The sequence below is a fragment of the Varroa destructor genome, unplaced genomic scaffold, assembly GCF_002443255.2.
Source record: "Varroa destructor unplaced genomic scaffold, Vdes_3.0 BEIS01000001.1, whole genome shotgun sequence".
NCBI classification, from domain to species: Eukaryota; Metazoa; Arthropoda; class Arachnida; order Mesostigmata; family Varroidae; genus Varroa; species Varroa destructor.
The window spans coordinates 72,327,842-72,351,052 of record NW_019211454.1 but is presented as its reverse complement, the minus strand read 5'-3'; the positions used below and the strand labels follow the sequence as shown (position 1 = coordinate 72,351,052).

Below are 23,211 nucleotides of genomic sequence, written 5' to 3'. Positions count from 1 at the left end.
GAGTTTTTAGGGGTTCGTCCAGCGCATGCGCATGGGATAATAACTAAAGGCCGCGTAAATTACAAAAACGACACAGTGTTGCTCATAGGACGCTCCTCTGTCTGGTGCCAGATGTGGAAAATAAGTGCACATCCATTATGACGGACAGTCCGCCAAAGCCCGTTTCAATTTAAGGGCCGTACCCTGTATTTGCTACGTTTCTCGAAAACGAACTCAGGATATTTTCTAGAGGCTTTCTATCCTTTGCTAAACCTTGCCTCGATACGGACGCTGTGTAGATTATGATCGGCTCGACATATACGAAATTGCTTGACGTACAAAATAGGGTTCTTTGTCGAAAAAATTGCTGGAACTCAAGCCGGTGTTCCTTGACCATACGGCCGAAATCACCGCTGAGCACAAGCCTGTCCACGGTCAGTCGCAGCTTCCATTAGTCTAGTCGGTTTCTCCAAGGTGGTTCCAAACACGAGCACCAGAATGTAAGCGAGGATTTGCTTTGTTAGAACGCACGCCTACTCTTGACCCGAGAAAGCTGTCAGCACACTCACACAATTTCTACTTATATTTGAAATATCTCGTTCAGCTATGACCGCTTGTAAAACCGTATAGATAAAAAAAAACGTGCTAGGCTGTATGAAGAAACACGGTTAAGTCGATCAATTCTATTAGTAAATTTTTGCCGGGACTCAAGTCGAAATGCCCTTGTTAGCATTTCGAAGAACAACACAGTGTAACATGTTTTCGGCAGATAGCCTATCTAGCATGTATAGAAAATACTTCCTATACAAATAAAGATGTAGTAGAAAAAAGTAGTTGCACTATGTTTAAATGTATTTTCGCATCAGACATGTCCTATTCATACATGAGAACATTGTTCAAATAGCGCTTTGAACGAGCTTTTCCATATACAATATATGTAGTCATTGATACGATGCGACGCGAACCGTCGTCGACCCAATCACAATCAGGCCTTAATACGTCGTAGGCTTTGCGTTAATTCGAAATTCCTATCCGCAGACTCCACTAACTGTGATCAAGGATAAACGATATTAGCTCACCCGATCCTTTTTCTTGCATCCTTCTACAAAATCCGCAATAATCTCCTATGTTTCATCGTAGTGTGTGTATATAGCAAGCTAAGGTGGATCTCATCTCATTTACTTTTACATAACCCTAGTAGATATTTCTACGAACATTGAAACAGTTTGTTGTTGGCGTTGAACATAGTGAAGCTGTTAGCGTGAAAGTGAACATTTTCTAAGCGCGTGCACTAACATGCAATGCGCATCTACGGCAAACTTCTTAGTTTTACTTTATTAATAGAAGCACTTGGGATACTTTCTCCGTCTTTGTTTTTGGCTCTTTCGAGGGTCTCTTGTGAGGTTCGGTAGAATCGTAAATACTATGCTACTTCTCTAATGGATGCCCCAATCGACACCGATTTATCCCGTATGATTTTTGAGCAACCGTCTTTCAAGGACAATGTAAGATTAAACACGTAGAACACATAAAAGCTTTCCTATTGAAACACTGTCAGTTAGGCTTGAAGTAGGAACAAACAGTGTATATGGCTTTTGCGAAACGCAGTTTTTACGAAATTATTAAGTAAATAAATAGCAAAAGCAATCTTTTGAAGGCTCGTCGCAATTGTGAGATATAATTAAATCGCTACTTCCTTATTACGACTGGATTACTCTTGAAATAAGATACATTCTCCAATTGTACTTTTATCGAACTTCACTCTGTTAGCACAAATGAGTAGCTCACCGAAGATCGGTACAACTTTGTATACGAGAAATAAGCACTTTACTCAAAACAGCTTATTTGCTGGCTCTACACAGAAGTTCTGTCAATAGAGGTAATGTTATTGTAAGAATTTTTGGTGTTTATTGTTAATATTAAAATTTCATATAAATTTGAATGTTTAAATCGAGCGCCCTAGAGTTAGTCTTGCGCTAAAGGTCTCATCATCTGCTACAGTCGTCTCTACTCATTATATATTAAACCTTTGGCCGAAGATGCCACACGATAAAACGCGCTATCGGATACACTTTTTTATAATATGTATGAATGAAGTGCGGGCATGCTTAGCGCGCCAGCATGTTTCGTGAATTAGAACGAAGCATACAATGGCTTGTTCGACCAGTTGCCACAAGCGATTTGCTGCTCCTTTGATATTAGTGACAAAGAGAAAAGAGCAGAGTATTACATTTGTCTTTTAGCTTAGTCCATAGCAGCTTGGGACCGACAATGACAATTTTCGAAATAATCCTAGTTCTCTATTTAATTTTAGCATTTCCAATGTTTTCAGTAAAAGTATCTTCAAGTTTTTTCTAGTTAAACATAACAAGAAAATGTCATTTTTTACAGTGCAACCCTTCGTAGCTAATCGCTTTCTTAACACAGGACACTTGATTACTACAAATTCGCTACTACAAACTTAATCAAGCTTCAGAGTGTCATCCAGAAGATTTTAGTCTTCGACAAACGTGCTTCTATTTTCGATGTGAACAATCCGCGTCGCTGAAGTAAACCCCCTAATCTCTAATGTTTCTCACTATATTCAATGCTTGTGTTCATGCATTTTTTGGAAAGAGCCCAGAATAGTCTTTTATATTCTACCGTATATGCAGGCATAGATCTATTATCCACTCCATGGCATGTCTGGGATATCGAGCGAGCAACTGATTTACCGTAAAAATAGCCTCTAGGTCAGAACCGTAAAGCTAGTAAAATGACCCTTTCTTATAAGATGTCTACACTTTACGCGAACAGTATCAAGCCTTTCAGTCTTAACGTTTTGCACTTTCAAAAACCATCGCAGCCTATAGTACTGATAATAAACTGTTTAATAAATTATCAGAATTGTCGCCGAACGGCGAAATGGAATGACGAGTACATTTTGTCCTGACAGCTACTTACTTCGGTATAATTTCCCAAAGTCCATGGTCTACAGAGACCAAAAAACTATTTGATTTAAAGGAACTTGACAAAACCCTAAACCTAAACTTCCGTCATTCAAGTTAATCCGTCATTTGAGATATTGAACACTGGTCGCAATATTGTCGGTGGCCATCTCTTAAAACTTTACATCGTGTGTGTACTCTGTACCCATATTTAGGAACTCCCAGTTTTTCAAAATTTCAAGTCAAGATTTTATGCTCTTTGTAGAGTATACAGCTGAGCTATATAAAAAAAAAAAACTGTTTGTAAGAGACATTTGAGATAAACAACATCTCGCTTACCTAAATATGAGAAAAACACGGTACAAATTAGAAGGAAATAGACTTGGAATGACCTACACGTAGGACAAGATTTTACTTAACACTACCGTTGGAAACAACCGGTGTAGCAAGAATAGAGCATACCAATATATTAGTAAAGGACCCTTCTATAATATCCCTTAGGCCGAATTGTGCGCGTTGCTCACTTCTGAGAAAAGATAAATGAAAGACGCCTATGCCATAAGCCTACATAGCTCAAAGGAGCGGTTACATAGCTTCAGAGGTGGACCTATATAAACTTCGTGTAAAGCCGTCACTCAGTCATCCAGCAAAGCGCAATGAGAAATGCGTTTCTTTCTTAAAAGGGTTGTGATTATGGCTCGAGACACTGCTTTTTAATCATTTGCTGTTAGATCAAGCAGCTAAAAGATTATGATTAATCAAGGTACGCCAGTTACGTTTTGTTCGAGAAGAAAGAAGAAACGATAACGATGCGGTCCATAATTCTGATCTATAGTCAGAAGCTGGTGCATATTTCAGCGGTATTATATGCTGAAATATGATAATACGCCACTGATGTTGTCAAAATTTGTTTCGACATACGCAAAATTACGATGCCTTAGTCCGAACAGAGGTGTACACGTATATCCGTATTTCTGCGCAGCTCAGTGGTTTTTTGAAGCCACTTTGTCCCTGAATATCTCTGTGAAATTGGCACCGACGCCATCCGATTTCATATGTCATTGACGTTCTTGTCTCTCGAACCCCACCTTGACCCATGTAGCCCCTAAAATGGTTATGAAATATAACTTAAATTAGATTACTTTTATAACATGTATCGTTTAGTTTGGCCATTGAAAATGTAGCTTTGGGACAGAAAAACGGCAATAGAAAAACGAGCTGGTGATCCTACTTCTTCAAAATTCAACAAAAGGTTGATGAAGTGCAAAAAACTTTGCTATTTCATATGGGCCCATTTTTTTTTTATATTTAGTTAAAGAAAAAAATTAGTAACGAAGACTGCGCTAACTTTCCGACCCGTATACACCTTAAAATTCTGAATTTTTAATAAAATCAACATCGTTTTGCAAAGTAGGCCACACACTCCTATCTGTCTTCCACTAGACTTGAAATAAATGTGCTTTTAGGCATGACCCTTTGTGGTAATTTCCAATATTAGCAGTATTCTATAAAAAACATCGAAGTTACGAGTCGAGCAACTTTCCAGATTGTCCTGGCGGTTTTAAATATATGTTAAATTATTTTGCAAGTGAATGGGGACGGTAATAGTTAAAGCTTGGTTAAAGGACGCGGCTTTATTGCAAAAGATTCTAAACCCATATATACAAACTGGCCTTCGACTTGAAACGCTTGTCTAGAAGGTACACCATTTACTGATTTTCAAATGCAGCCCACATAATGTTTCAAGTTTTATGCTCGGTATTCCATTGGACGGCTCCTAGCACGAAACCAACTGTGTCCATGCCCGAATTCGAAGTTAGGCGACAACGCGTAACTTCAATTAAAAAATTTGATGTAATGCCTAACGTCGATCCCCGACGTAAAACTCAAAACATAGAGCGCATATTATCTAGAAGATTAGGACAAGTGAACCCACAATGAACAATCAGCGAACATAGCGACACGGCTTAGACCAAATGAGAAAAAAAAAAAAGGAAAATGAATGTTTGCACAGACTCATCTGACACAGCGACCATAACATTTTCTTATAACGATATTATTTTTTAACAATTTAATGCGCAGAGTGGCACAGTTAATTGTAAAGTGCAGAGCTGTTTCAAAATAATTCTACATTTCGATAGTATATTAAGTTTAGGGGCGTTGGATACTATGGAACATTGAATTAGACCGTTACCGTCAATAGTCTCGAGAGAGACTTTTCGATCGGAAGGGAAGTTTGTGGGTTATCAACATGTAGATTTGATGAGCATCTCGCTTTGGATAGATACAGCTCGATAAAGAGTCCAATACTTAGACGTATTTGAATAGGAAATGAAAGGTAGCCCGAGCTATTTGATCATTCTATGTGCTAATTCTATAACGTCATATATAGGCAACTAGGCTGCTAGAAAGATCATCTTGAATTTTCAAGCCGGCGCATGCGCATACGTAGAAGACTAAATAAGGAATAGCGCATTGTAAAAAAACTCAGTATATATACTAGGCTTGGGATAAATAAAATTGCAAATCCGCCAATCACGCATTTCTTTGATTTTGTTTAGCTAAGATAAGGGCACGAATCTGTGTAGAAATGGTAGAACGGTACCTATTTTCTTCAAGTAAAAAAGAGTGACATTGCGTAAATATACTGTTGAAGAGAGAGAAATGGCACATTGTTCTGCGGTCCACAAACCAGATCTGTTATTTGACAGTTTCTCACTGGGTAGTGTATTTGTCATGTGACGTATTACGACTGGAGGGAAGTATACCTATGTATAGCTGAAACAGTGCAAGATTAATTTAGAAAGAAAATACTGTTCCGCGCTGAAAAGATCTTCATTTTTTCTAGCAAAACTCGTGCAAAAAGGAATCGAGCAAACCCACTTCAGCAATGTCGCAAAAGTTTAACTAAAGTCGTACCCGAATGAACTCTGAAAATGTGACATTTCAGAACGCTCCCAGGGCAAGTTCTTTAGGAGATGTATTTGACGATAGGTCGAATCGTTTTCAGGGTCCAAAAACCTCGTCTTCTGAGTTCTCCTTTGACAGGTATGTAAATATATCTTTCCCGCCCATTCTTTCCTGGCATACCTAACCCACCAGATTGCATTGCACAGATAAGGCAACGTCGTGAAAAGCGTTTGTTCACAGTTGTCCATCGGAAACTAGATTCAACTAACTACAGCAGTAGAATTGCGTCTCAAGCTTCAAGCGATAGACGCTGGGGTAACTGGTCAATGCGCTTATGTGGTTACACAGGCAGTTTGTCACTAGGGTTCGTGTTCAGACTTAGAACCGTAGAAATAAATCGACAGCGCGAAAAACAAGATTGCAAACGTGTTTATAGCATGCTTGTTTCTACGGCGTTGGCTGATTCTATAATGTATGTAGTAAGTGGGAGCGCACGCTGAGCCAGTTTTAAAGCTGTGCTTATCTTTACAACACTGCAAACAACGACGCTATATAGAGTCACAAAAGTTAAATAAAAGTGTGTGGAAAAACAGGTACGTTTTAAAATATGGAAAAAAACACATGCATGGAAAATATTTCAGTGCTGTTATTAACTGTACTATATAAGCGCCTGGAAGCACGCAGATTGCGGGTCACAAATCGTCTCGATCCTGATATCGTATGTAAATATTAACAACAATATGTTGAAACTGCCCTAAATTTAAATGTTCGTTATGCTCACTAAGGCGCTTGAAGCTTAGAATCCTGGATAGAAACATTTATAAAGCGGTTCTTGTTTAACACCTAATTATATTGCGCAACTTTTCGAGAACGAAACTTTTTTTCGTCTCAATTGCCACTCAACATTACAAGTAAGTTGTTTACTAACAGTTTTACTGGAAGCTAACAGCGCCGAAAATGGATATGTTTTTATAATTTAACAGAAAGTAGGAACTGTAAAGTACATATTTAAAGCGCACTTCGTAAAGTCTGTCTCGTTTTGGTTTAGATAAATCATTATCTTGTTAGGCCTTTTTTTCACTTAAGGCGTAAAAACAATGAAAAGGCATTTAATCCGCTTATAGTTTAGTAAAAGAGCATAATAACTTCAATAGTTTGCCAATGTGATCAAGGTTAAAAGTCCATAATTATCGTGTCTCGTTTGCGACGTGTTACGTAGCGGCTTACGTTAGCCGAATTTTAAATGCAGCCCGTCATACGCTGTCATCGCTTTCCAAATATTATTCCATTTATAGCTCTGAAAAGCCAGAAACTCATAAAAAAGAATGAATCGTCGAGATCGATCGAAATGTCTGTCATTTTTCACTGAAAAGAAGCTGCGTCAAGCCAGGAACGGCAAAATGAGACACCGCAATAATCTCCCCTGTCTCCCGAGCGGACTATTTGTGTAGTTCAACATTTGGAAAAGTTTGTAGGTCAGTCAGTTCGCCGGTCAGGCAGTCTACCAGTACACCTCAATGTACACGGTACAATCGGATGTGCGCCCGAGCAGCCGCAATAAAAACAATTTAACATAAATAAAAGTTGAACACTTCTTCCGTTTTTTTCTGATGCTTAATGTTAATCTGGGTGTTTGTACATGGCGTGACGGAACGGGGCTAGGCGTACGCAGGTGAGACATCATACAGCTACGTTTGTTAGTTCGTTAGTGGGTTCGGCTTTGCGACTGTTTTCGCTGCCGACTCAGAAGGAGAGGTATTAGAAAAAGATCTGTTTCTCGTGCTGTTTATCTGCACGAGACTGAACGCTCCTGTAACCGGGCAGACCTGCGCAAATATATCCAAACAGAAGTCGTGCATTCATGGCGATATGGTAGATGTAAGCAGAGTTGTCTGCAGATTTTCTGTTAGGCTGTGAAAGCGTATGCAAATAGGAATCTTGTCTCACTTTCAGTAAATATAATGTTTTTTCCTATCTAATCTGCAGAAGCTAGGATCTGTGTGGCGCATACTGCGCTGGAAAATTGTGCAGATCTCATTTGCCTACTCGGATACGAGTCTGCATAAGATACTACCCGTATCCTAATCATCAGAGTCCGAGTTAGATTCGACCATACAGTTCAGAAATAGCCGTTTCGACGGCATCGCAGGTCAGCCACATCAGAATGAATGCTGATCCATAGGCACATTCTCTGCGATTACTTTACTAAGCCACCGCATATAGGTCTTACGCTTTCTCGAGTGATTGAACTATTATGAAAAGTAAATAAATGAAACCTTGTCTATAATTGATGCCGATGTTTACGTGCTACTTTAGGTATGACGTAGTTCCTAATTTCAAAGTTACAGAGTAATCTAATGCATGAAGGCCCTTCTTTTACTCTTAACCACATATTTCAATGAGCATGATAGGGAACAAGACGTCAGCGCGGCGTGAAACTAACTTTTCTATCTCTGTATTTTAACTTTCAGCCTTGATCAAAAATGCAAAGCAGATATTTTGCACTAATATAAAGATTTTCCCTGCTGGTATGTGATTATTTTGTAGTTTCTCTTCGATAATTGTAGAATTATAGTTATACGTTTACTACCTTTACCATTACTTGCAGCTATATTTTTCTATTTTTTTCACACCTAATATTTCAAGACGAGGCCGGCTACAGGTGGACCTGGCTACGTCCTCGCCCGTGTACACACGATATCGACGAAGATTTTCCAGCATCCCCATCAATTCCACAGTCAAAGGAGGTTCTCAGAACCCCCGCAGGACACCAACTAAACAACTACCTCAAAACGGCAGCAGCCAGAATATTCAGAACCTTCAGTCAATGGTATGGGAAGCCTCCCGAGTATATGGGAAGGGATAATTTAACACGAGATGATGATTTCCATTTTAAAATACTTTAGCTCGCAGGACCTTTTAACTTGAAATCGATGTTTCTTTTATCAGGGCCTAACAGAACAACCATTGATATTTTAGTATAATTCTCTGCATATGTATTTGGAAATAATATCAATATTTGTCGTACCAACCGTGACTCAATCGTCACTAGTCACGGCGTTTTTCTACGAGCAGGCCAAAATGCGGACAAGCTAGAGGATGCACGCTAGAATTAAGAGCAATTGTTTGAAAACGGTTCAATGCGTCTGGTCATGCTTTGCTTTCTGTCGACAACAAATACTGATTGATTTACAATTTGAGACCAACTGTTAACATCAATGCTAAACCATGTCTTGGCATTCTCCATGGCTGCGGTAGATGTCTCACAGTAGTAAAGTTCGCGGTTGGTAAGCTCAGTGTCCTCCTGCTAGAGTAACTCCTAAACTGAAATTACTCAACATCCTTTATTAAGAGCGAAGAAGATAGTAACTATGATGGCAACTCTTACGCCACGATGCCTCCCGCGGCTGAAGGGTCTGACGCCACAGGCCAGCTACAGGGTTCGTACGCACGATTTTTAGGCTAAGTATAGGCGCCGTCAGCTTTTAATGAAAAAAAGATAAGTTTTTCGCACGTCGAAGGTTTGAAATTGCAATTTGGGTTTGTAATACCGGCAGAAACTCGTTTACCTGCTTTCCAGCCGCTCTGACAAGGACTCGTAACGTTCAGTGACACGTTGAGAAACAGCCCAAAGCAACTCGGCGTCAGTGTGAACTTCGATTGCACTTGTTGATGGGAACGAAATAGGGATGTGAAGCCTAACTTGGCCATCATTTCTTTTGTTTTTCAATGAGTTCCATCAAACAAATTTTCTCTATTTTTCTTTCTAAAGCCGAGTTACGTTGATAATCGCGCCTCTTATAGAATCGGAACGTGGTCTTTTTCAATGAAGTATTATGTTGTCAGTTTATACTAAATGCTTGAATTTTTCCGTCCCGTACCGCGATTAGCTATTCAGCCAGACTAGTGGCTTTCAACACAAAAGAAAGTGCGACCACGACCTCGAACTTAGGCCACAACGTGTCCTTAAGTTTAGTCGGAAAATATATTATGCACTATCCTATCACGAAGACGGCCGCTTGTCCGAACAATCTAAATTTTTCTCTGTCTCGAACACCGAAATAGGAACACATTCTTGCGTCAGAAAGATTTTCTATGGCGTATGATGAAAGCGGTACGATGCTGCGTCAAATTAACAATGGAATTGCTTTTGCATAACCATACCTGATAAGGCCATTAACCATAGAAGCAAAAAGTCTACATGGTATAAAAATCTATATTATATGAGTCATATGATCGACATAATAAGGTACATTTCAATGTCCATGCTAGAGTCGTTGTTTATGATAGTATCTCCTGCTATATCACGAATTTCATAGACTGGGCCCCTCAGGTTACGTAAGTATCAAAGCGTGAAAAAAGTAAGGTCAGTCTCCGCAGCCTATATTCTATATAAATTCTTTTTTCATATTTCCAGTTTCAAAGACAATGAAAATATAAAAGGACGAATTAAAGACGCAGACGTTGTCGAAGTACAGAGTGTCGTTAGGATTTAGGTATATCAAATTAAACACTTGCTTTTTCTCGTGTAGAGTGGGCTCTCGTCTAGTGAAGCCGACCTAAATAACCTGTCTGGCACAAAACTGACAGACGGTGTATTTGCCTATGGAGGGACAGAACTAGCGAACCGAGCATACTCAAAACCTCATTCTTCATCGAGGGTCATATATCGAGAGGCCCGACCAGGTGATAGTGTCTCTATGCAAAATGGTAATTCCGGTAAGGAACCGACATATGATGACACGATCGTCACGTCCAATTCCAGCACGAACACAATGAGAGAAAAGACAAGGTTAGTTAACGTAAGCAACAAAGCGAATAAATATGAGTGTTGATTTATAATAACATTTTTCCAGAACGATGTAAATAACACCTTATAGAAATGTAAACTTGCTCGTTTTTAAGCCGATTTAATTGGGCAGAAAAAAATTGTACAGTGTTAACTGCACTTCTCGAACTCTAGGCACTACAAACGGTTGCAAATTTTAAAAGCCAGTTAAAGCTAAAAACAGGATAAATACGTAATATACTTAGGACAATATGGTCGATATTTGTGTCACATCTACCTACGTAAATTGCGTGCGTCACCAGTTTGTAAGACTCTGCATACTGAGCTGCACGAATACGATCATACGTATTGTAATGATGCAAAGATTATAATATTAATTTATCAGTAATTACACGTCTGTAGCGATGTAAGATCAAAGAAAGTAACTGTGAAGCGGTCGCTCTGGCCAGCAAACGACGGAGCTAAAGCGGTTCGCTTGATTTTGGTGCCATCAATGGGGTAGCGGATGATGCAAACGGGGACGAGTTTATAGAACGGATAACTAACTGGGAGTCGTCCCGCCGCCGCTAGTATTCGACGGGAAGAAACCGACGGGTCGAGGAGTGCCAGCGGGTTGTAGAGAAAGTAAGACAGCCACCGGACTAGGCCATGAGGGGTCCACGCGGATATTTTTTAGGAATGATCTGCGCTCGGTTCGAATCCGGTGCACAGGAGACGTGCAAAAGTTGGTATGAGCGCTTTTCCTCGAAAGAAACCGACTCGCTGGGAATTTCTACGCCGACTAATTAGATTTGTCCGGAGCGAAAGACGGAGAAACCCGAAGTCCGCTCTCAAATTGCGCCCAGCAAAGAGCGAATTCTAGCGTTGCTCCAAAAGACGTCATAACGCGCACCTTCCACCAATAGGAATTGTGGTTGTCTAGCTCGGTTGTTCACTGGCCGGCACCAAAAATACCTTGCTAGTGTGTCGATCATAGGATATCACCTAACAAGCTTCCGGTGAGTGGCGGAAATCGTGGATGATTATGACTGTTTCCCTGGTATTTCCCGCAAAACTCGCTTCATGTTCCACGAAGGAATCGTATGTCGAGCCAGTTCGAGGGGAGCTCGACCAATTCTGCGAACATTAGTAAAGATCTGGTCTTCGCACCCTGCTATCAAGGCCACCCAGACAGATATTTGCCGGGGAATATGGTCTAAAGAACGAGAGTATGTACGCGGCTGAAACGTGTGACAGCCTACAGGAGAAAGCTGAGAACGTTCCTATTCTGTCCGTTGATCAGGAATCTACGAATCCACCCTTCGAAGGAGGTGGAATTTGACCCTTTTGCTGCAACAACAGACAGATGTGACTCGGGTCCTTTGAGAACTTAATTGTGTGGGCGTATTGTCGCGGGCTCATAGAGGACGCCTCGATGGCGCAGGACGCCCGAAATAGTGTAACACGTCAGTTGATTTTGGGAACAGCGGGATCATATCCGTTACGCGTAAGAAAAAATCGCGACGGTGTATGGGGAGCACGAAGTGAAGTCAAACCCCCTAGGCGATGGAAGATACCAACCGATGGAAGGATAAGGGCACCCTTCTCGAAATGAGGCAAACATCAAGTTAAGCAGGTTTGCCTTAATATTTAGAAAGTCTCCACAAGAAACTTACGACTGTGTAATGATAACAATAAACGGAACCGTAGAAAGTAACAACAAATACACCATAAATATCCCTTGCATAGTTTCTCGTAACAGGCATATATTGTTGGCTGCTAGCGCCAGGAAGCCAGCTTGTTGTCATCGAGAAAACAAACACGTCACGGTGTAAAATTCTGCGTTTCTTTTTCAAATTTTGAGCAATGCCCAGCGCAAGATAAGTTTCTAATATTTTTTCTAGCCCAAAATTGAGACGCTATTGCCAGCTTAAAATTTGAGAGCTCGAACGACCATCAAAAGGGCATTTGTAATACACCTTTTTTTTACAAGCGAACGTTTTAGAAAGTAGAGCATTAACTGATAGTCAGAATATTTAAATGAGATAACGTTTTTTAGAAACGATATTTAGTACCTTTTCAACTCTTTAGCCAATTTTTGGCCTGTTGTCAATTGAGAACTTAATTCCGTTAATTTTCTTATGTAGCATACTTGACGAGTCTGTACGTATCAATATCGCTTAACGCACAGTTACAACTATATTTTGAGAACTAAAGAAAAAATATTTATCATTTATTTACACATATTATTATGTATTTAAATATATGAATATCCATCAGTAGTTTGAGGCGCAAGATGAAACTGTAATTATGGTGAACAGTGGCTGTATTGAATAATTCTGAGCGCCAGAAATTTCACTTGTAGCATATGCAAAACATTTTGTTTAAATATCTTATTGCTTAGGCCTCAAACCAAAGTATAAAAAAATTCTCAATTTGGACGCGCCATCCAATATGGTATGTCTCTCCTGTCTTTTTACATATTGCACGTCTTGGTTCATCCTGTCGTAGGCGCGCCTGTATCTTCCCCTCATTGACGAGTGTGTAAAAAAAGGCGCAAGAAAGTAGAGAAAAATCAAAGGATTGGCATCCTGAATGCGTATTTCTCCACACAGAAAATCAACTTCTATATCCAAGCGACAAGAAGGAAGCCTTTCTATCTCCTCCACGGTTCGCGCTTTTCTCGCTCCTCTTAGTGAGAGCAGGAACAAGATTATTCAGCTGTACAAGTAGAACTAGAAACTAACATCGTTTGGACTCTTAGATTGAATACGTAAAACATATAAATCCTTATCAACGGTACGGTTGAGCCAGAAAGGTTAGCTGCTTGCCATGTCTGTAACTCGCGCGGACAGGCACCAGCCGATGCTCGGGAAACGCAAAAACTGGGCCAAGCAGCTTCGTTGTATCCGCTCAGCTCCTTTTTGTCGATAAACAGCCTGACACTTCCGAGAAACAGCATCCTTCTTTAAAAAGGCTACCGACTCAACGCTGTCAAAAGAATCGTAGCAAGTAAATTCAATCGGGTGAAGCGTTTATACAGCGGTAATTCTTCATTTTATGTCATAAGTTAGTACGGCCTCTAGTTAATGCTACTGTATTAAAGAGGACGTGCGGTATAATACTTGAAAAGTTTCAACTAATTAGAAGATTTCAAATATATTAGTTAATAAGTCAATAAACCTTTTCTGTTCGATGGCGAGGCCTGCAGCAGTAATTTCAGCCTTTTTCTTCGATTAAATCGGACACTGCCGTAAGATCTGTGGTTTCTATGCGAGACAGGTTCAAGAGTGCGGAAATCGATTCGAAAAATAACACGATCCAATGGTCATTTAGTGCTCACCATTTTGCAGTATGCATCGATTTCCAGCATAGCACGTATGATTGGTTCGATAGTTGAGAGATGATAGATACGGCAAGATAATTAATAGCAGTTTTATCTGAATTTTATTAAACTTATTACAGAGAAAATCTGTTTGCGTTGATGAGTGTCATTTATGCGTCCTTCATTGTTTCTCTGGGGACGATTTTTTCCCTCGTTTCTTCCAGCGTAAAAGCCACAAGATTCGCTGACCAGGTAAGCAGTCCATATTTACAAGCATTGACATTTACACACCCCTAATAGTGCAATGATTCCTATATAATGTATGATTAAATATATATGCCCTGTACATCCACTAAAACGCCGACCTATATCGAATGTCCAATGTAAGTATATTGGTTTTATTTTTATCACAATAATAAGTTTGCTAGTAATAAGTTTGGGTCAAATAAGATGCGTGGCTGGAAGGCTATTAATGTAAATTTTAAGTTGTTCTTGCCGGACCCATACGATGATTCCTAGGAAAAAAACTTGTATTTTAAATGTCTAAACTTTTATTACAGTATTATATTTTATAGATGAGATATTCTTAATGCTTGAATAGAGCTACAGTTATGTGAACGCTGAGTGCTCGTCCCTGCTATCAAACGCCAAAGCTAAGTCAGTTCGCTCCGCTTCTGCTGACAGCAGTGGAATTGCTAGCGATATGGTCGCAGTTTCTCGAACGACTGGCTGATATCGAATCGCCCCCGGAGGAAGCTCAAGCGATAAGCTGAGAAGTACGCCCTGTTCGCAAATAAGCACCAGATCAGATCGTAAAATGGGCGTGTAGATACTCGCAAGTAGTGGATAATCAAGCCAAACGCGGGATTTCAAAATCGGTGAAGAAGAAGCATAAGAAAGGTTTACATGAAACCATATAAATGTTTTTTTCGAAGGAAGTAGATTTGCCGAAAAAAGTCGTCTGTCATTTAGCGATACATTTAGAAAGTTGGTGAGCGTCAAACTGTTCCGGCTAGAGGAGCTGGGTTTGAAGCTCGGGTTGCAGGTTTCTTGCGCAACATTCGAAGAACCTGAAGATTAACGCCCTTGCTAGCTTTCCCATGCGACAAGGATGATCTCATGCGCTTAATTGATCCGGATGGTTCCAGATCATACGTCGGAGAAGTCCGACTTTTCCTGCAGGTCCAGCGAACTGTGCTAGTTTCGCGTTATGTAAGCACCATCTAGCTTGATAACGTAAGCTGAGACCAAAGGCTTACAACAGGGTGTACGTCAGGATGATGAGAGGACTCGTTGTGTGCGTCTGTTGCCGCGGGCTCTTGCAAAACACGCCTGATCATCAAAAGCCGGATTGTGAGACCTGTACGTCGGCTTTAAAAAGAATGGAATAGTGTTCAACCCACACGAGAAGATCGCGTAACGTTGGGCCAACAGAGCGCTGAAAACTATCAACCTTGAGCTAATGCCCTGGATAAGCGCGGTCGAGTCATAATAGAACAAATGCTATATCTTAAATGTATAAGTAAATGCACCTCTACATCTACATAGGCCCAGAACCAGTAGCTGGAAAGCATATATATATATATACGTTTATGGGAATTATTGCGATTGCATACAACTGAGTTCCTGTAAGTTCGCAGGAGTTAACAATCACCTTCCCAGTATCCTCAAAATCATATTATTTTTTAATCACATTTTAGATATTTTCATGGGCTACATACGTGATCGGAATCGCGTGGCTGATTTTTCTTCAAGTGGACATCGCTCTTTACAAAAGCCACGTCGTCCGACGCATCAAGGAAAAATTGGAACAACTCGACGGATATAGACGCGATACGGACCGTGTCTCAATGACTACTGATGTTGTCCTCGAAACAATAAATAAACCGGAGTGGCAAAACGAAGAAGGTAATGGTTTAAGTTATATAATACTTTTTTTTTTTTTTTATACAATACGTTTATTATCAGGGCGCCTTGGACCGACTATAAAACATTCAGATGCCCCGAAGATATTACCAGGTTATGACGGTATACGCCGCAGTAGAGTGAAGACTTAACAGTCTCGAAAAGTGAAGACAATTAACAAATGGAATAGTGCGGGCCAAGCTCACGCCTTAACGTTACCTATAACATCGTTGGGATGACATCGAATAGATACCGACCATCTAATATATAATATATATACATATATATATATATATATATATATAACAAAAAATACTTACGTTTGTGGCATCAAAGTTCCGTTGCGCAGACAGGTGTACAAATCTGATACGTTCTATGCTTAAGTTGGTCGCGTGGTTGTTCCATATAGATTCCATCGGGGATGAAAATACTTCTCCCTTATCGATACTACACATTTATGAATGTTTGAAGTTTTACGGGCTGTTAAATATTCCTCTAAGACCTGTTGCGCTATCCCTACCTGAGTAACCAACTATGTGCTCAGCAAACACTTAATGTAAAGCGAAAATTCTACGAATTGCACTTGAGTACCACAAAGCTTTTCCATGGCTGTTCCCACTGTGGATCGTATTTCACAGGTAGTGACGCCATGCCACAACAGAACCCCCCGTAAAATAAGTCACAATGACACCCAACCTATTGATCTTAGATCAATGATATTTACCCATACGAATGGGAAACATGGCGCCAACAAATTCGAAATTCTAGTCTTTTTAAGACCGAGTACAGCTGTAGTGTCGTATTGCATTGTACTTCTTCCCTGACAGCCTGCTGTGAAGATGGGAAAAATCCTGCTAGCACCTACCATCGCCACAGCACTGTGTGTTTGAGTCTATCTACCCAGGTGTTGTCTGCAGGAAAACAAGGAGCAGGACGAATGCAGCACGGAGACGTAAGACTCGCTGTGAGCAAGAATACATTTCGACAGGATATCTTGGTCTTCTAAAAGACTTTGTATAGCCCTACGTAAAACATAATCAGTTGGAGAAACCAATTTACTTGAAGAATGTCCTGCCGAATTTACTTTAGTGCATTGCTTCGTTGCAGCGCTTCCAATAAATGACGGTGTTGCAAATACATGTGCCTCGAGAGTTCCCTCACAAGGAAAATTAAGACGCGTTTTAGCTAGCATCCGAATACTTTTTCTTGATAAATTGCTAAACGGTCCAGATGCATAATTATAATTGCATAGAGGAAACCATAAGTTATGAAATTCGTCAATTATGATTATTTTTATAATTATTAATTTTATAATAATAATAATAATAATAATAATAATAATAATAATAATAATAATAATAATAATAATAATAATAATAATAATAATAATAATAATAATAATAATAATAATAATAATAATAATAATAAATAATAAAAAACATAGCAGAAAAATATGAAAAAAAAAACTCTTCTTATAAAAAGTCAAGTACTAGGTACTACACCATCCCGATACTTAGATCATGCCAATAGGCGCTGATGGATCCCTCTAATTCTGAATTTCTTAGGGCGCCACCTGTCGGTAGCCATTTTCTTTAAAAAATGCTTTCAGAAAAATATCGCAGAGAGCAGAGTTCTTGCCGTGAAAACGGTAACACAAATCATTTCGCAAATTGTTAAGCTTCAACGAAAAGGGAGATGCATAAATACAGAAACGTCATCCTCTTTGTTCCCTGTTTTAATACGACATTGGTGGAAAAAATTAGAAAAAAAATTCGTTTGGTATTTGATTGCAAATAAAAGGAAGATGTGAAAGTAAAGGCAGTCATTGGCGAATTGTTGAAAAGATTTATTCGAAAATACATTAACGCTTAAAAAGAAATGCCTGAATACGGTTACTTCAACGGAACGCTAAGCCAATTATTCTTTGAGACCTGATGAGATCTTTTTTTAGCCGGTTTTTTCAGGCTTCTGTCATAGAATAGGCGAACAAATTCACTTTATTATGCGAATCGTATAAATAGACAAGCAAATGTACACGAAAATGTTCTGTGTTTCAATTTTAGGTGGCTATCCTCGATATCGATTTCAAAAGGGCCGTCATTCAGGATCTTTTTTCCTTAAGACTGGGATGGCCGCCTTTTGCTTTGGTCACCTTATTTACGAAGGACTTATATTGGCAAAGGTAAAACAATTTATACGATTTAAATTAAAAATGATCCTAACTGAATAAACCTAACGAAGCTGTAGGAGCGACAGTGACAGCCACTGCGTCCTCGTAAGACAAACAAGTTACTATTACGTTGATGTTCAAAGTTAATATAAGAATAAAAAGGGAGGAGGATTTTATTTACACATATTGATGTCAAATTTACAAAACCTTAGGAGCCTTCTATTTCTAACCTATCTACTATCAACGTCGTAAATAGGTACGAAAAACTCATTGTTAGTCATCAGCTGTCGTGTTTCAGCCAATATTAGCGCATTATGTTTGAAAAATTTCTTCGCGTAATTCCTTATCAAACACTTATGTCGTATGGTTTAAGCTATTTTGTAGCTTCGACGGGTATAACTCATACGATGAGTACAATTCATGTATTTGTTCTTGCAGTTAATAACTAAACCTTCCTCAGTCTGTCACATCGGGGGGTTTCTCGCACTGCACGTCCTTCGACCACTGTATAGCTTCTACCAGCTTTTTATGGTGTTCAAGTATTCACACGTAAGTAAACGAGTGAAATCTAGGACCAAGATCACATAAATATTGCCATTTCATTGCCCAGATTGGCAAATACGCTTCCTCTTACGAGACGCATAGTATTTGTAAATACCTAATTCCATATGCGGATAGCGAACCGACTTCCTCTTTTTTCAAAATCGAGCAGCGGGTTGATCTCTTTCGAACCAAGTAGTACTTACGAAATACGTTGAATGGTGTTTGCTAACATATATTGCAGATTATCATAAACCACTTTACCCCATGGGCACGATTTGGGGTTATGCATATAATTGCAACGTCCATCATATCCTGGTTTCGCACGATCATCCTTGACGCCCAAGCTTCACATAGCGGCACGGATGAAAATGCTGGAGTAGTTCACGTCTCTGAAAATGGCAAGTGTATTTTGCGCTTAGCAACTGACCACAATCTAGGAAAACGAATGGGTCAAAGAGACCTGTTGCTTGAACGCATCGCAGCTGCCTGTAGGCGATCTAACCATTCGGTTGATAGGTTCGCGCCATCAAGTTAATCGGTTATCGTAGCACTTAAACTATTTTGACAACCTTAAATAATCGCACTAACTTTTCCCTTTTGTGCGTTTTTTTATTGTCGTATCCCGCCACATGGAGACGTGCAGCATTCGATTGCGTAGCAAGCCTCCCAGCCAATCTTCCACTACTCGCTTATCTGTACCCTTTTACCATCGAGTTCAGCATTATTATGGCTGGGGTATGGTTTATTATCTGGACTAATATCGGCAGTACCAGCTCGCATCATACAAGTCACGCTCATCTAGAAGCCAGGGTAAGTCTACATAGAAAACGGAATTAGTTCATGAGAGGCTTGTTTATTTGATCTTAATTTGACGCATCAAATACGTCACGTGATCGACATTGCATGAATAATAAGTGTTCATTTTTCTAGGATTATTCATAGAAACGTCTGACGAGGAATAGCGATGGTGGTTTGTTAAGTGTCAACATTTAGGGCGCTAGAACAGGCTGCATATATATGCATTTATTATATATGCATTATTTAAATACTAGATATAAAATACCGCCGCAAGGCAAAACAAGTGGTTGCTGCCGCTTCCTAGGAGGACAATTGGCCATATACGTAGATATTTGGTAGTTGGATTGGCGGGGCTGACATTTTAATAAACATGTAATAGATTTGAAAAAACCGAGTCAGTATACGTGTTGGCTATCATGTCCGTAGGATCAAAGCTGAGACAAGATGAAATTGCTCGAGTAATCAAAACGATTTTATTTCTGTTTCTTTATTGGTCCCTTTAGCTTTTAGATGCTGTTGTTGAGATAGGTTGCATACTAACAACAAGTAACTTTACAAACGATGTGATGGCCTTGCATTGAGGTAAGGCTTTAAATGTAGCCTGTAAAGCTTCCGATTGATAGAACAAGGGAGTAATTAAAGTCAGTGACGTTTATGTGCTTGTTAATTGGCTTTGCTTCACAAGCAGAAACGGCTAAAGTGACTGAGACTATGACGATGTCTAGGAGTTGTTGGGTCCATGGGAACGTAAGGCATCAAGACTAGTTTGCATGTCAGGGACTGAAGCTTACCGTCATATGGTAACAACGGTTCACCTGGTCACTCTGCGACGAATATTAATTCAGTGAACCTAGTCAAGGATTGATTAAATTTCAATCAAACATTCACTTTATGATATAAGTGTATTTCTACTTCTCCCGCTGGTGTGTGCAAAGAAGGATCACGTTGTTACGGGCGAATCTGGCTATACTCCGTTAATAGCGTTGGCTAATAATTATTTCAGTGTTCTAGAAATTTTTTTAGTGAGCTTAAGAAAAATATTTTCTAGTCTCAAAATTCTACGCCAAGCTTTTGTTCATCAAAGGCTACAGCGCTGCGGAAATTTATCAAATGTTGATAAAGGCATTATGGAACGAGGCCTTAAGCAGAAACACTGGTGTAAAGGTTTTGAGGACAAGCCTAAAAGTGTTAACAGCGAAGATGTGACAATACGTCAAATTCAGAGGGACGAGAACGCCTGCCGCGAGCATGAACCCTATTATAGTTCAAATACTGAAAATTTGGAAAACTGAGTAAAAAATTGATCCCCCATCAGTCGGATTTAGGCAGTTGAAAACGCGTGTGGTGTCTTCTACGAAATATTTGCCGAAGCTTAAATAACAAGGAAATTCGCTTAAAGCACGTGATCGTCATAAATGAGGCATGGTTAAATCTCTACCGCTAGCCGAGGAGAAATTAGGCGAGCAAATAGTGGTGCTGCGAAGGGACAGACTTTACTGGTAGTGTCAAGTAGCTTCGAATGTAAGGTAATGGTAGTATTTGCAATAAACATTGCCTTTAGTACTAGGAGATATTCGTCTGAAATAAAACGGTGAATGCAGCACGTTATCTCGCGTTTCTCAACTCGAGGTAACGGGTTGAAGAAACCTATGGAGCCAGTTTCTTGATGACAAGGCCAGGCCTCATCGCGATTTTTCCTCAATTACTTTTTGGATTAAATTGTACGCTTGTTCTTTCGATCTAAGTCCTTGTAATTATGCTTCTTATGGCAGCTGGCGGGCAACCATATCCCACTGTCGGCTTACCTTGAGAAGCCATAGATGGAAAAGTCACACATCTGGTGTGATAGGCACGACGCGCTACGAATGCTCATATTTCGATGACGTTAGTTGTGCACAGAGTGCACCCGGAAGTCCTTTTATGAACGAAATACCTGATATGTATGATAGAAGGCAAGAAAAACTAAAAGGTTGTTACATTTAAATTGGACAAAAAAGTAATATTTCTGTAATCTTTTATATCTTCTGAGTCGTGCATAGTCGTATATCTTTTCATTTTCTGCTTCACGTATTTCTAATTTCTAATTGATTGTTCTTAGTAATGTTATTTATTCTAATAGATAGTTAATGTATTTAGATAACAACATCAAGTAGTCAGATTATAGTTTTGTCTAGATAGCAATGGAGTCGTTACGTTTTTCTGTATGTAAACAATTGACCCTTGATCACTCACGTAATACTAATACGTAATAAGAATTCGGTAGCAAATGTGACAATATGTCACATTTGCTACCGAAATATAGTTCTGCTACAGAAATGATGTACTGTCTTTTTAACTTAAGTGTGCTGCTGGCACCATAGACATTTTTGAGTCGCTTGTATGCTTAACGTAACTCCAAATTGACGGCGATTTAGCTTTTCCAAACGTATCTGTAAAATAATAATTACCTACGCGTTTGCCATAGGTTATTTTTACTGTTGCAAATGTTAGCCGTTGAATCGTATTCGATCAAAGGAAATCGTTACTAGTGAACTTATCTTTCAGAAAATGATAAACAATGCAATTAGACCATTAAGCAGTACATCGTGATGATCTGCCTAGTAAATGCCTAAACGATGAGCTTTACCCTACGGTGGCAAATCACCTTCTTACTTGTCAAGTGTAAGCCTCTTTTTCTTTTACGTTTGGCTCGTTACTGATTATTTACTTGTACCCGCATTTTAATGTAATAAAGCTTAGTTATTGAAACCTGTTCATAGGGGCAAATAGGTGCTGTTACAACGACCCTCGTTCTCGCAGTCGTACCCTTGTGAGCGAGCAAGAAACTACGGTTGCTAGCATAGCTAACAAGCGATGGCCACGAGAGCTGTCTAAAGGAAGAGGTATGTCTTCAGACCTTCAAATCACAAACCTGAAGGCTTGATCTGAAGCTAAACTTATGCGTTAGCTTTTTTTCGGGCCTCTGCTTTTGGTACAGACTTCCTCAACTAGGCCATTCCACAACTAGGCCAACCTGACATTGTTTCCTAAGAAGATGAATGTGCATGCTTATAGATGTTGTCATCGACACCGCGTAAACATCTTTACAATGCTTTGTCTCTATATCAACTACAGACAACAACGAGGCAAGTTCTCGACTCCTCACCTGATTCCTGTACAATAAATGGTTCACTTAAGAGCCATGTTCATTCAACATCATTTAATATAGGAGCCGCAATAATAAGATCAATCTGCGAGGTCATCCGCAAAGACAAGTTACGCATTGGCGATCGTTGATCTGCGGCTTCAAACTGCCCATTTCGACTGGGACTAACAAAAAGTACCCAGCTTTGGCCACGACGTGTCGACATGTTGCGTACATCGCCCAGATACCTGAAAATTTAAGCAATATTTCAGACGATGGTAAAAATCAAGGGCTAATGATGAGCACTCGCCTCGAAAATGAGTGAAATTTTGAGTCTTTCTAAATTCGTGTTACTTAGATAATTCAACATTTTGTTATTGATTCAATTCCACCGTAATGTGTATTTAATATAATCAGGAGAAAAGCTCGTATTTGTAATATGCTCAAATCAATTGAATTATGAAGTTGCCAATCCTCATAATAATGTTCAATACTAGGCTTTGACATAAATTACAAAATAGCATAAAAATGCAGGTATTTTCTCCTTACTTGAGAGAACTCTCTAAATCTAATACGATGACATCTGCTTCATAGAGAAGCACTCTAGTACAGCTTATCTGAAACAAATCCCTGGTGAGAAGATCCAATAAACCGTTGAGTCGAAGAATCAAGATTTTACAGCAAAATAATGCCTTTCTTTATCCCTGGTCCATATATAAAGAATATGGAAGATTTTATCTTCATACTGATAAACTAAGTGTA

The 23,211-nt window shown here is 39.5% G+C and overlaps 2 protein-coding genes across 22 annotated transcripts in view; one reads left to right on the top strand and one right to left on the bottom strand.

The window, feature by feature from the left end:
- Positions 1-23,211, top strand: part of LOC111250262 (proton channel OtopLc-like) — a 55,782-nt gene that overhangs the window by 2,153 nt on the left and 30,418 nt on the right. For 4 of the 16 annotated variants that reach the window (XR_015319437.1, XR_015319436.1, XR_015319435.1 and 1 more), the window contains exons 1-10: positions 1,121-1,484; positions 5,857-5,954; positions 8,463-8,646; positions 10,349-10,608; positions 14,050-14,161; positions 15,610-15,817; positions 17,878-17,996; positions 18,423-18,533; positions 18,769-18,925; positions 19,171-19,337. Coding sequence is in view for 11 of the 16 variants with exons in the window: in XM_022805255.2 (XP_022660990.1) it covers positions 1,419-1,484; positions 5,857-5,954; positions 8,463-8,646; positions 10,349-10,608; positions 14,050-14,161; positions 15,610-15,817; positions 17,878-17,996; positions 18,423-18,533; positions 18,769-18,925; positions 19,171-19,337 (1,482 nt within the window). In the remaining 5 variants the exon portion in view is untranslated. Of the gene's footprint in view, positions 1-1,108; positions 1,485-5,856; positions 5,955-8,462; positions 8,647-8,719; positions 9,257-10,348; positions 10,609-14,049; positions 14,162-15,609; positions 15,818-17,877; positions 17,997-18,422; positions 18,534-18,768; positions 18,926-19,170; positions 19,338-23,211 lie in introns of those variants that run through there. The other 12 variants (XR_002673277.2, XR_015319438.1, XM_086977859.1 and 9 more) reach the window with 11 other exon arrangements.
- The window catches only part of LOC111250292 (uncharacterized), a 13,167-nt gene continuing 8,097 nt past the window's right edge, over positions 18,142-23,211 (bottom strand). For 4 of the 6 annotated variants that reach the window (XR_015319440.1, XR_015319441.1, XR_002673282.2 and 1 more), the window contains 3 exons: positions 22,471-22,697; positions 21,131-21,258; positions 18,142-18,916 (listed from right to left, as the gene is read on the bottom strand). Coding sequence is in view for 1 of the 6 variants with exons in the window: in XM_022805335.2 (XP_022661070.1) it covers positions 22,635-22,697 (63 nt within the window). In the remaining 5 variants the exon portion in view is untranslated. Of the gene's footprint in view, positions 18,917-21,130; positions 21,288-22,470; positions 22,698-23,211 lie in introns of those variants that run through there. The other 2 variants (XR_015319439.1, XM_022805335.2) reach the window with 2 other exon arrangements.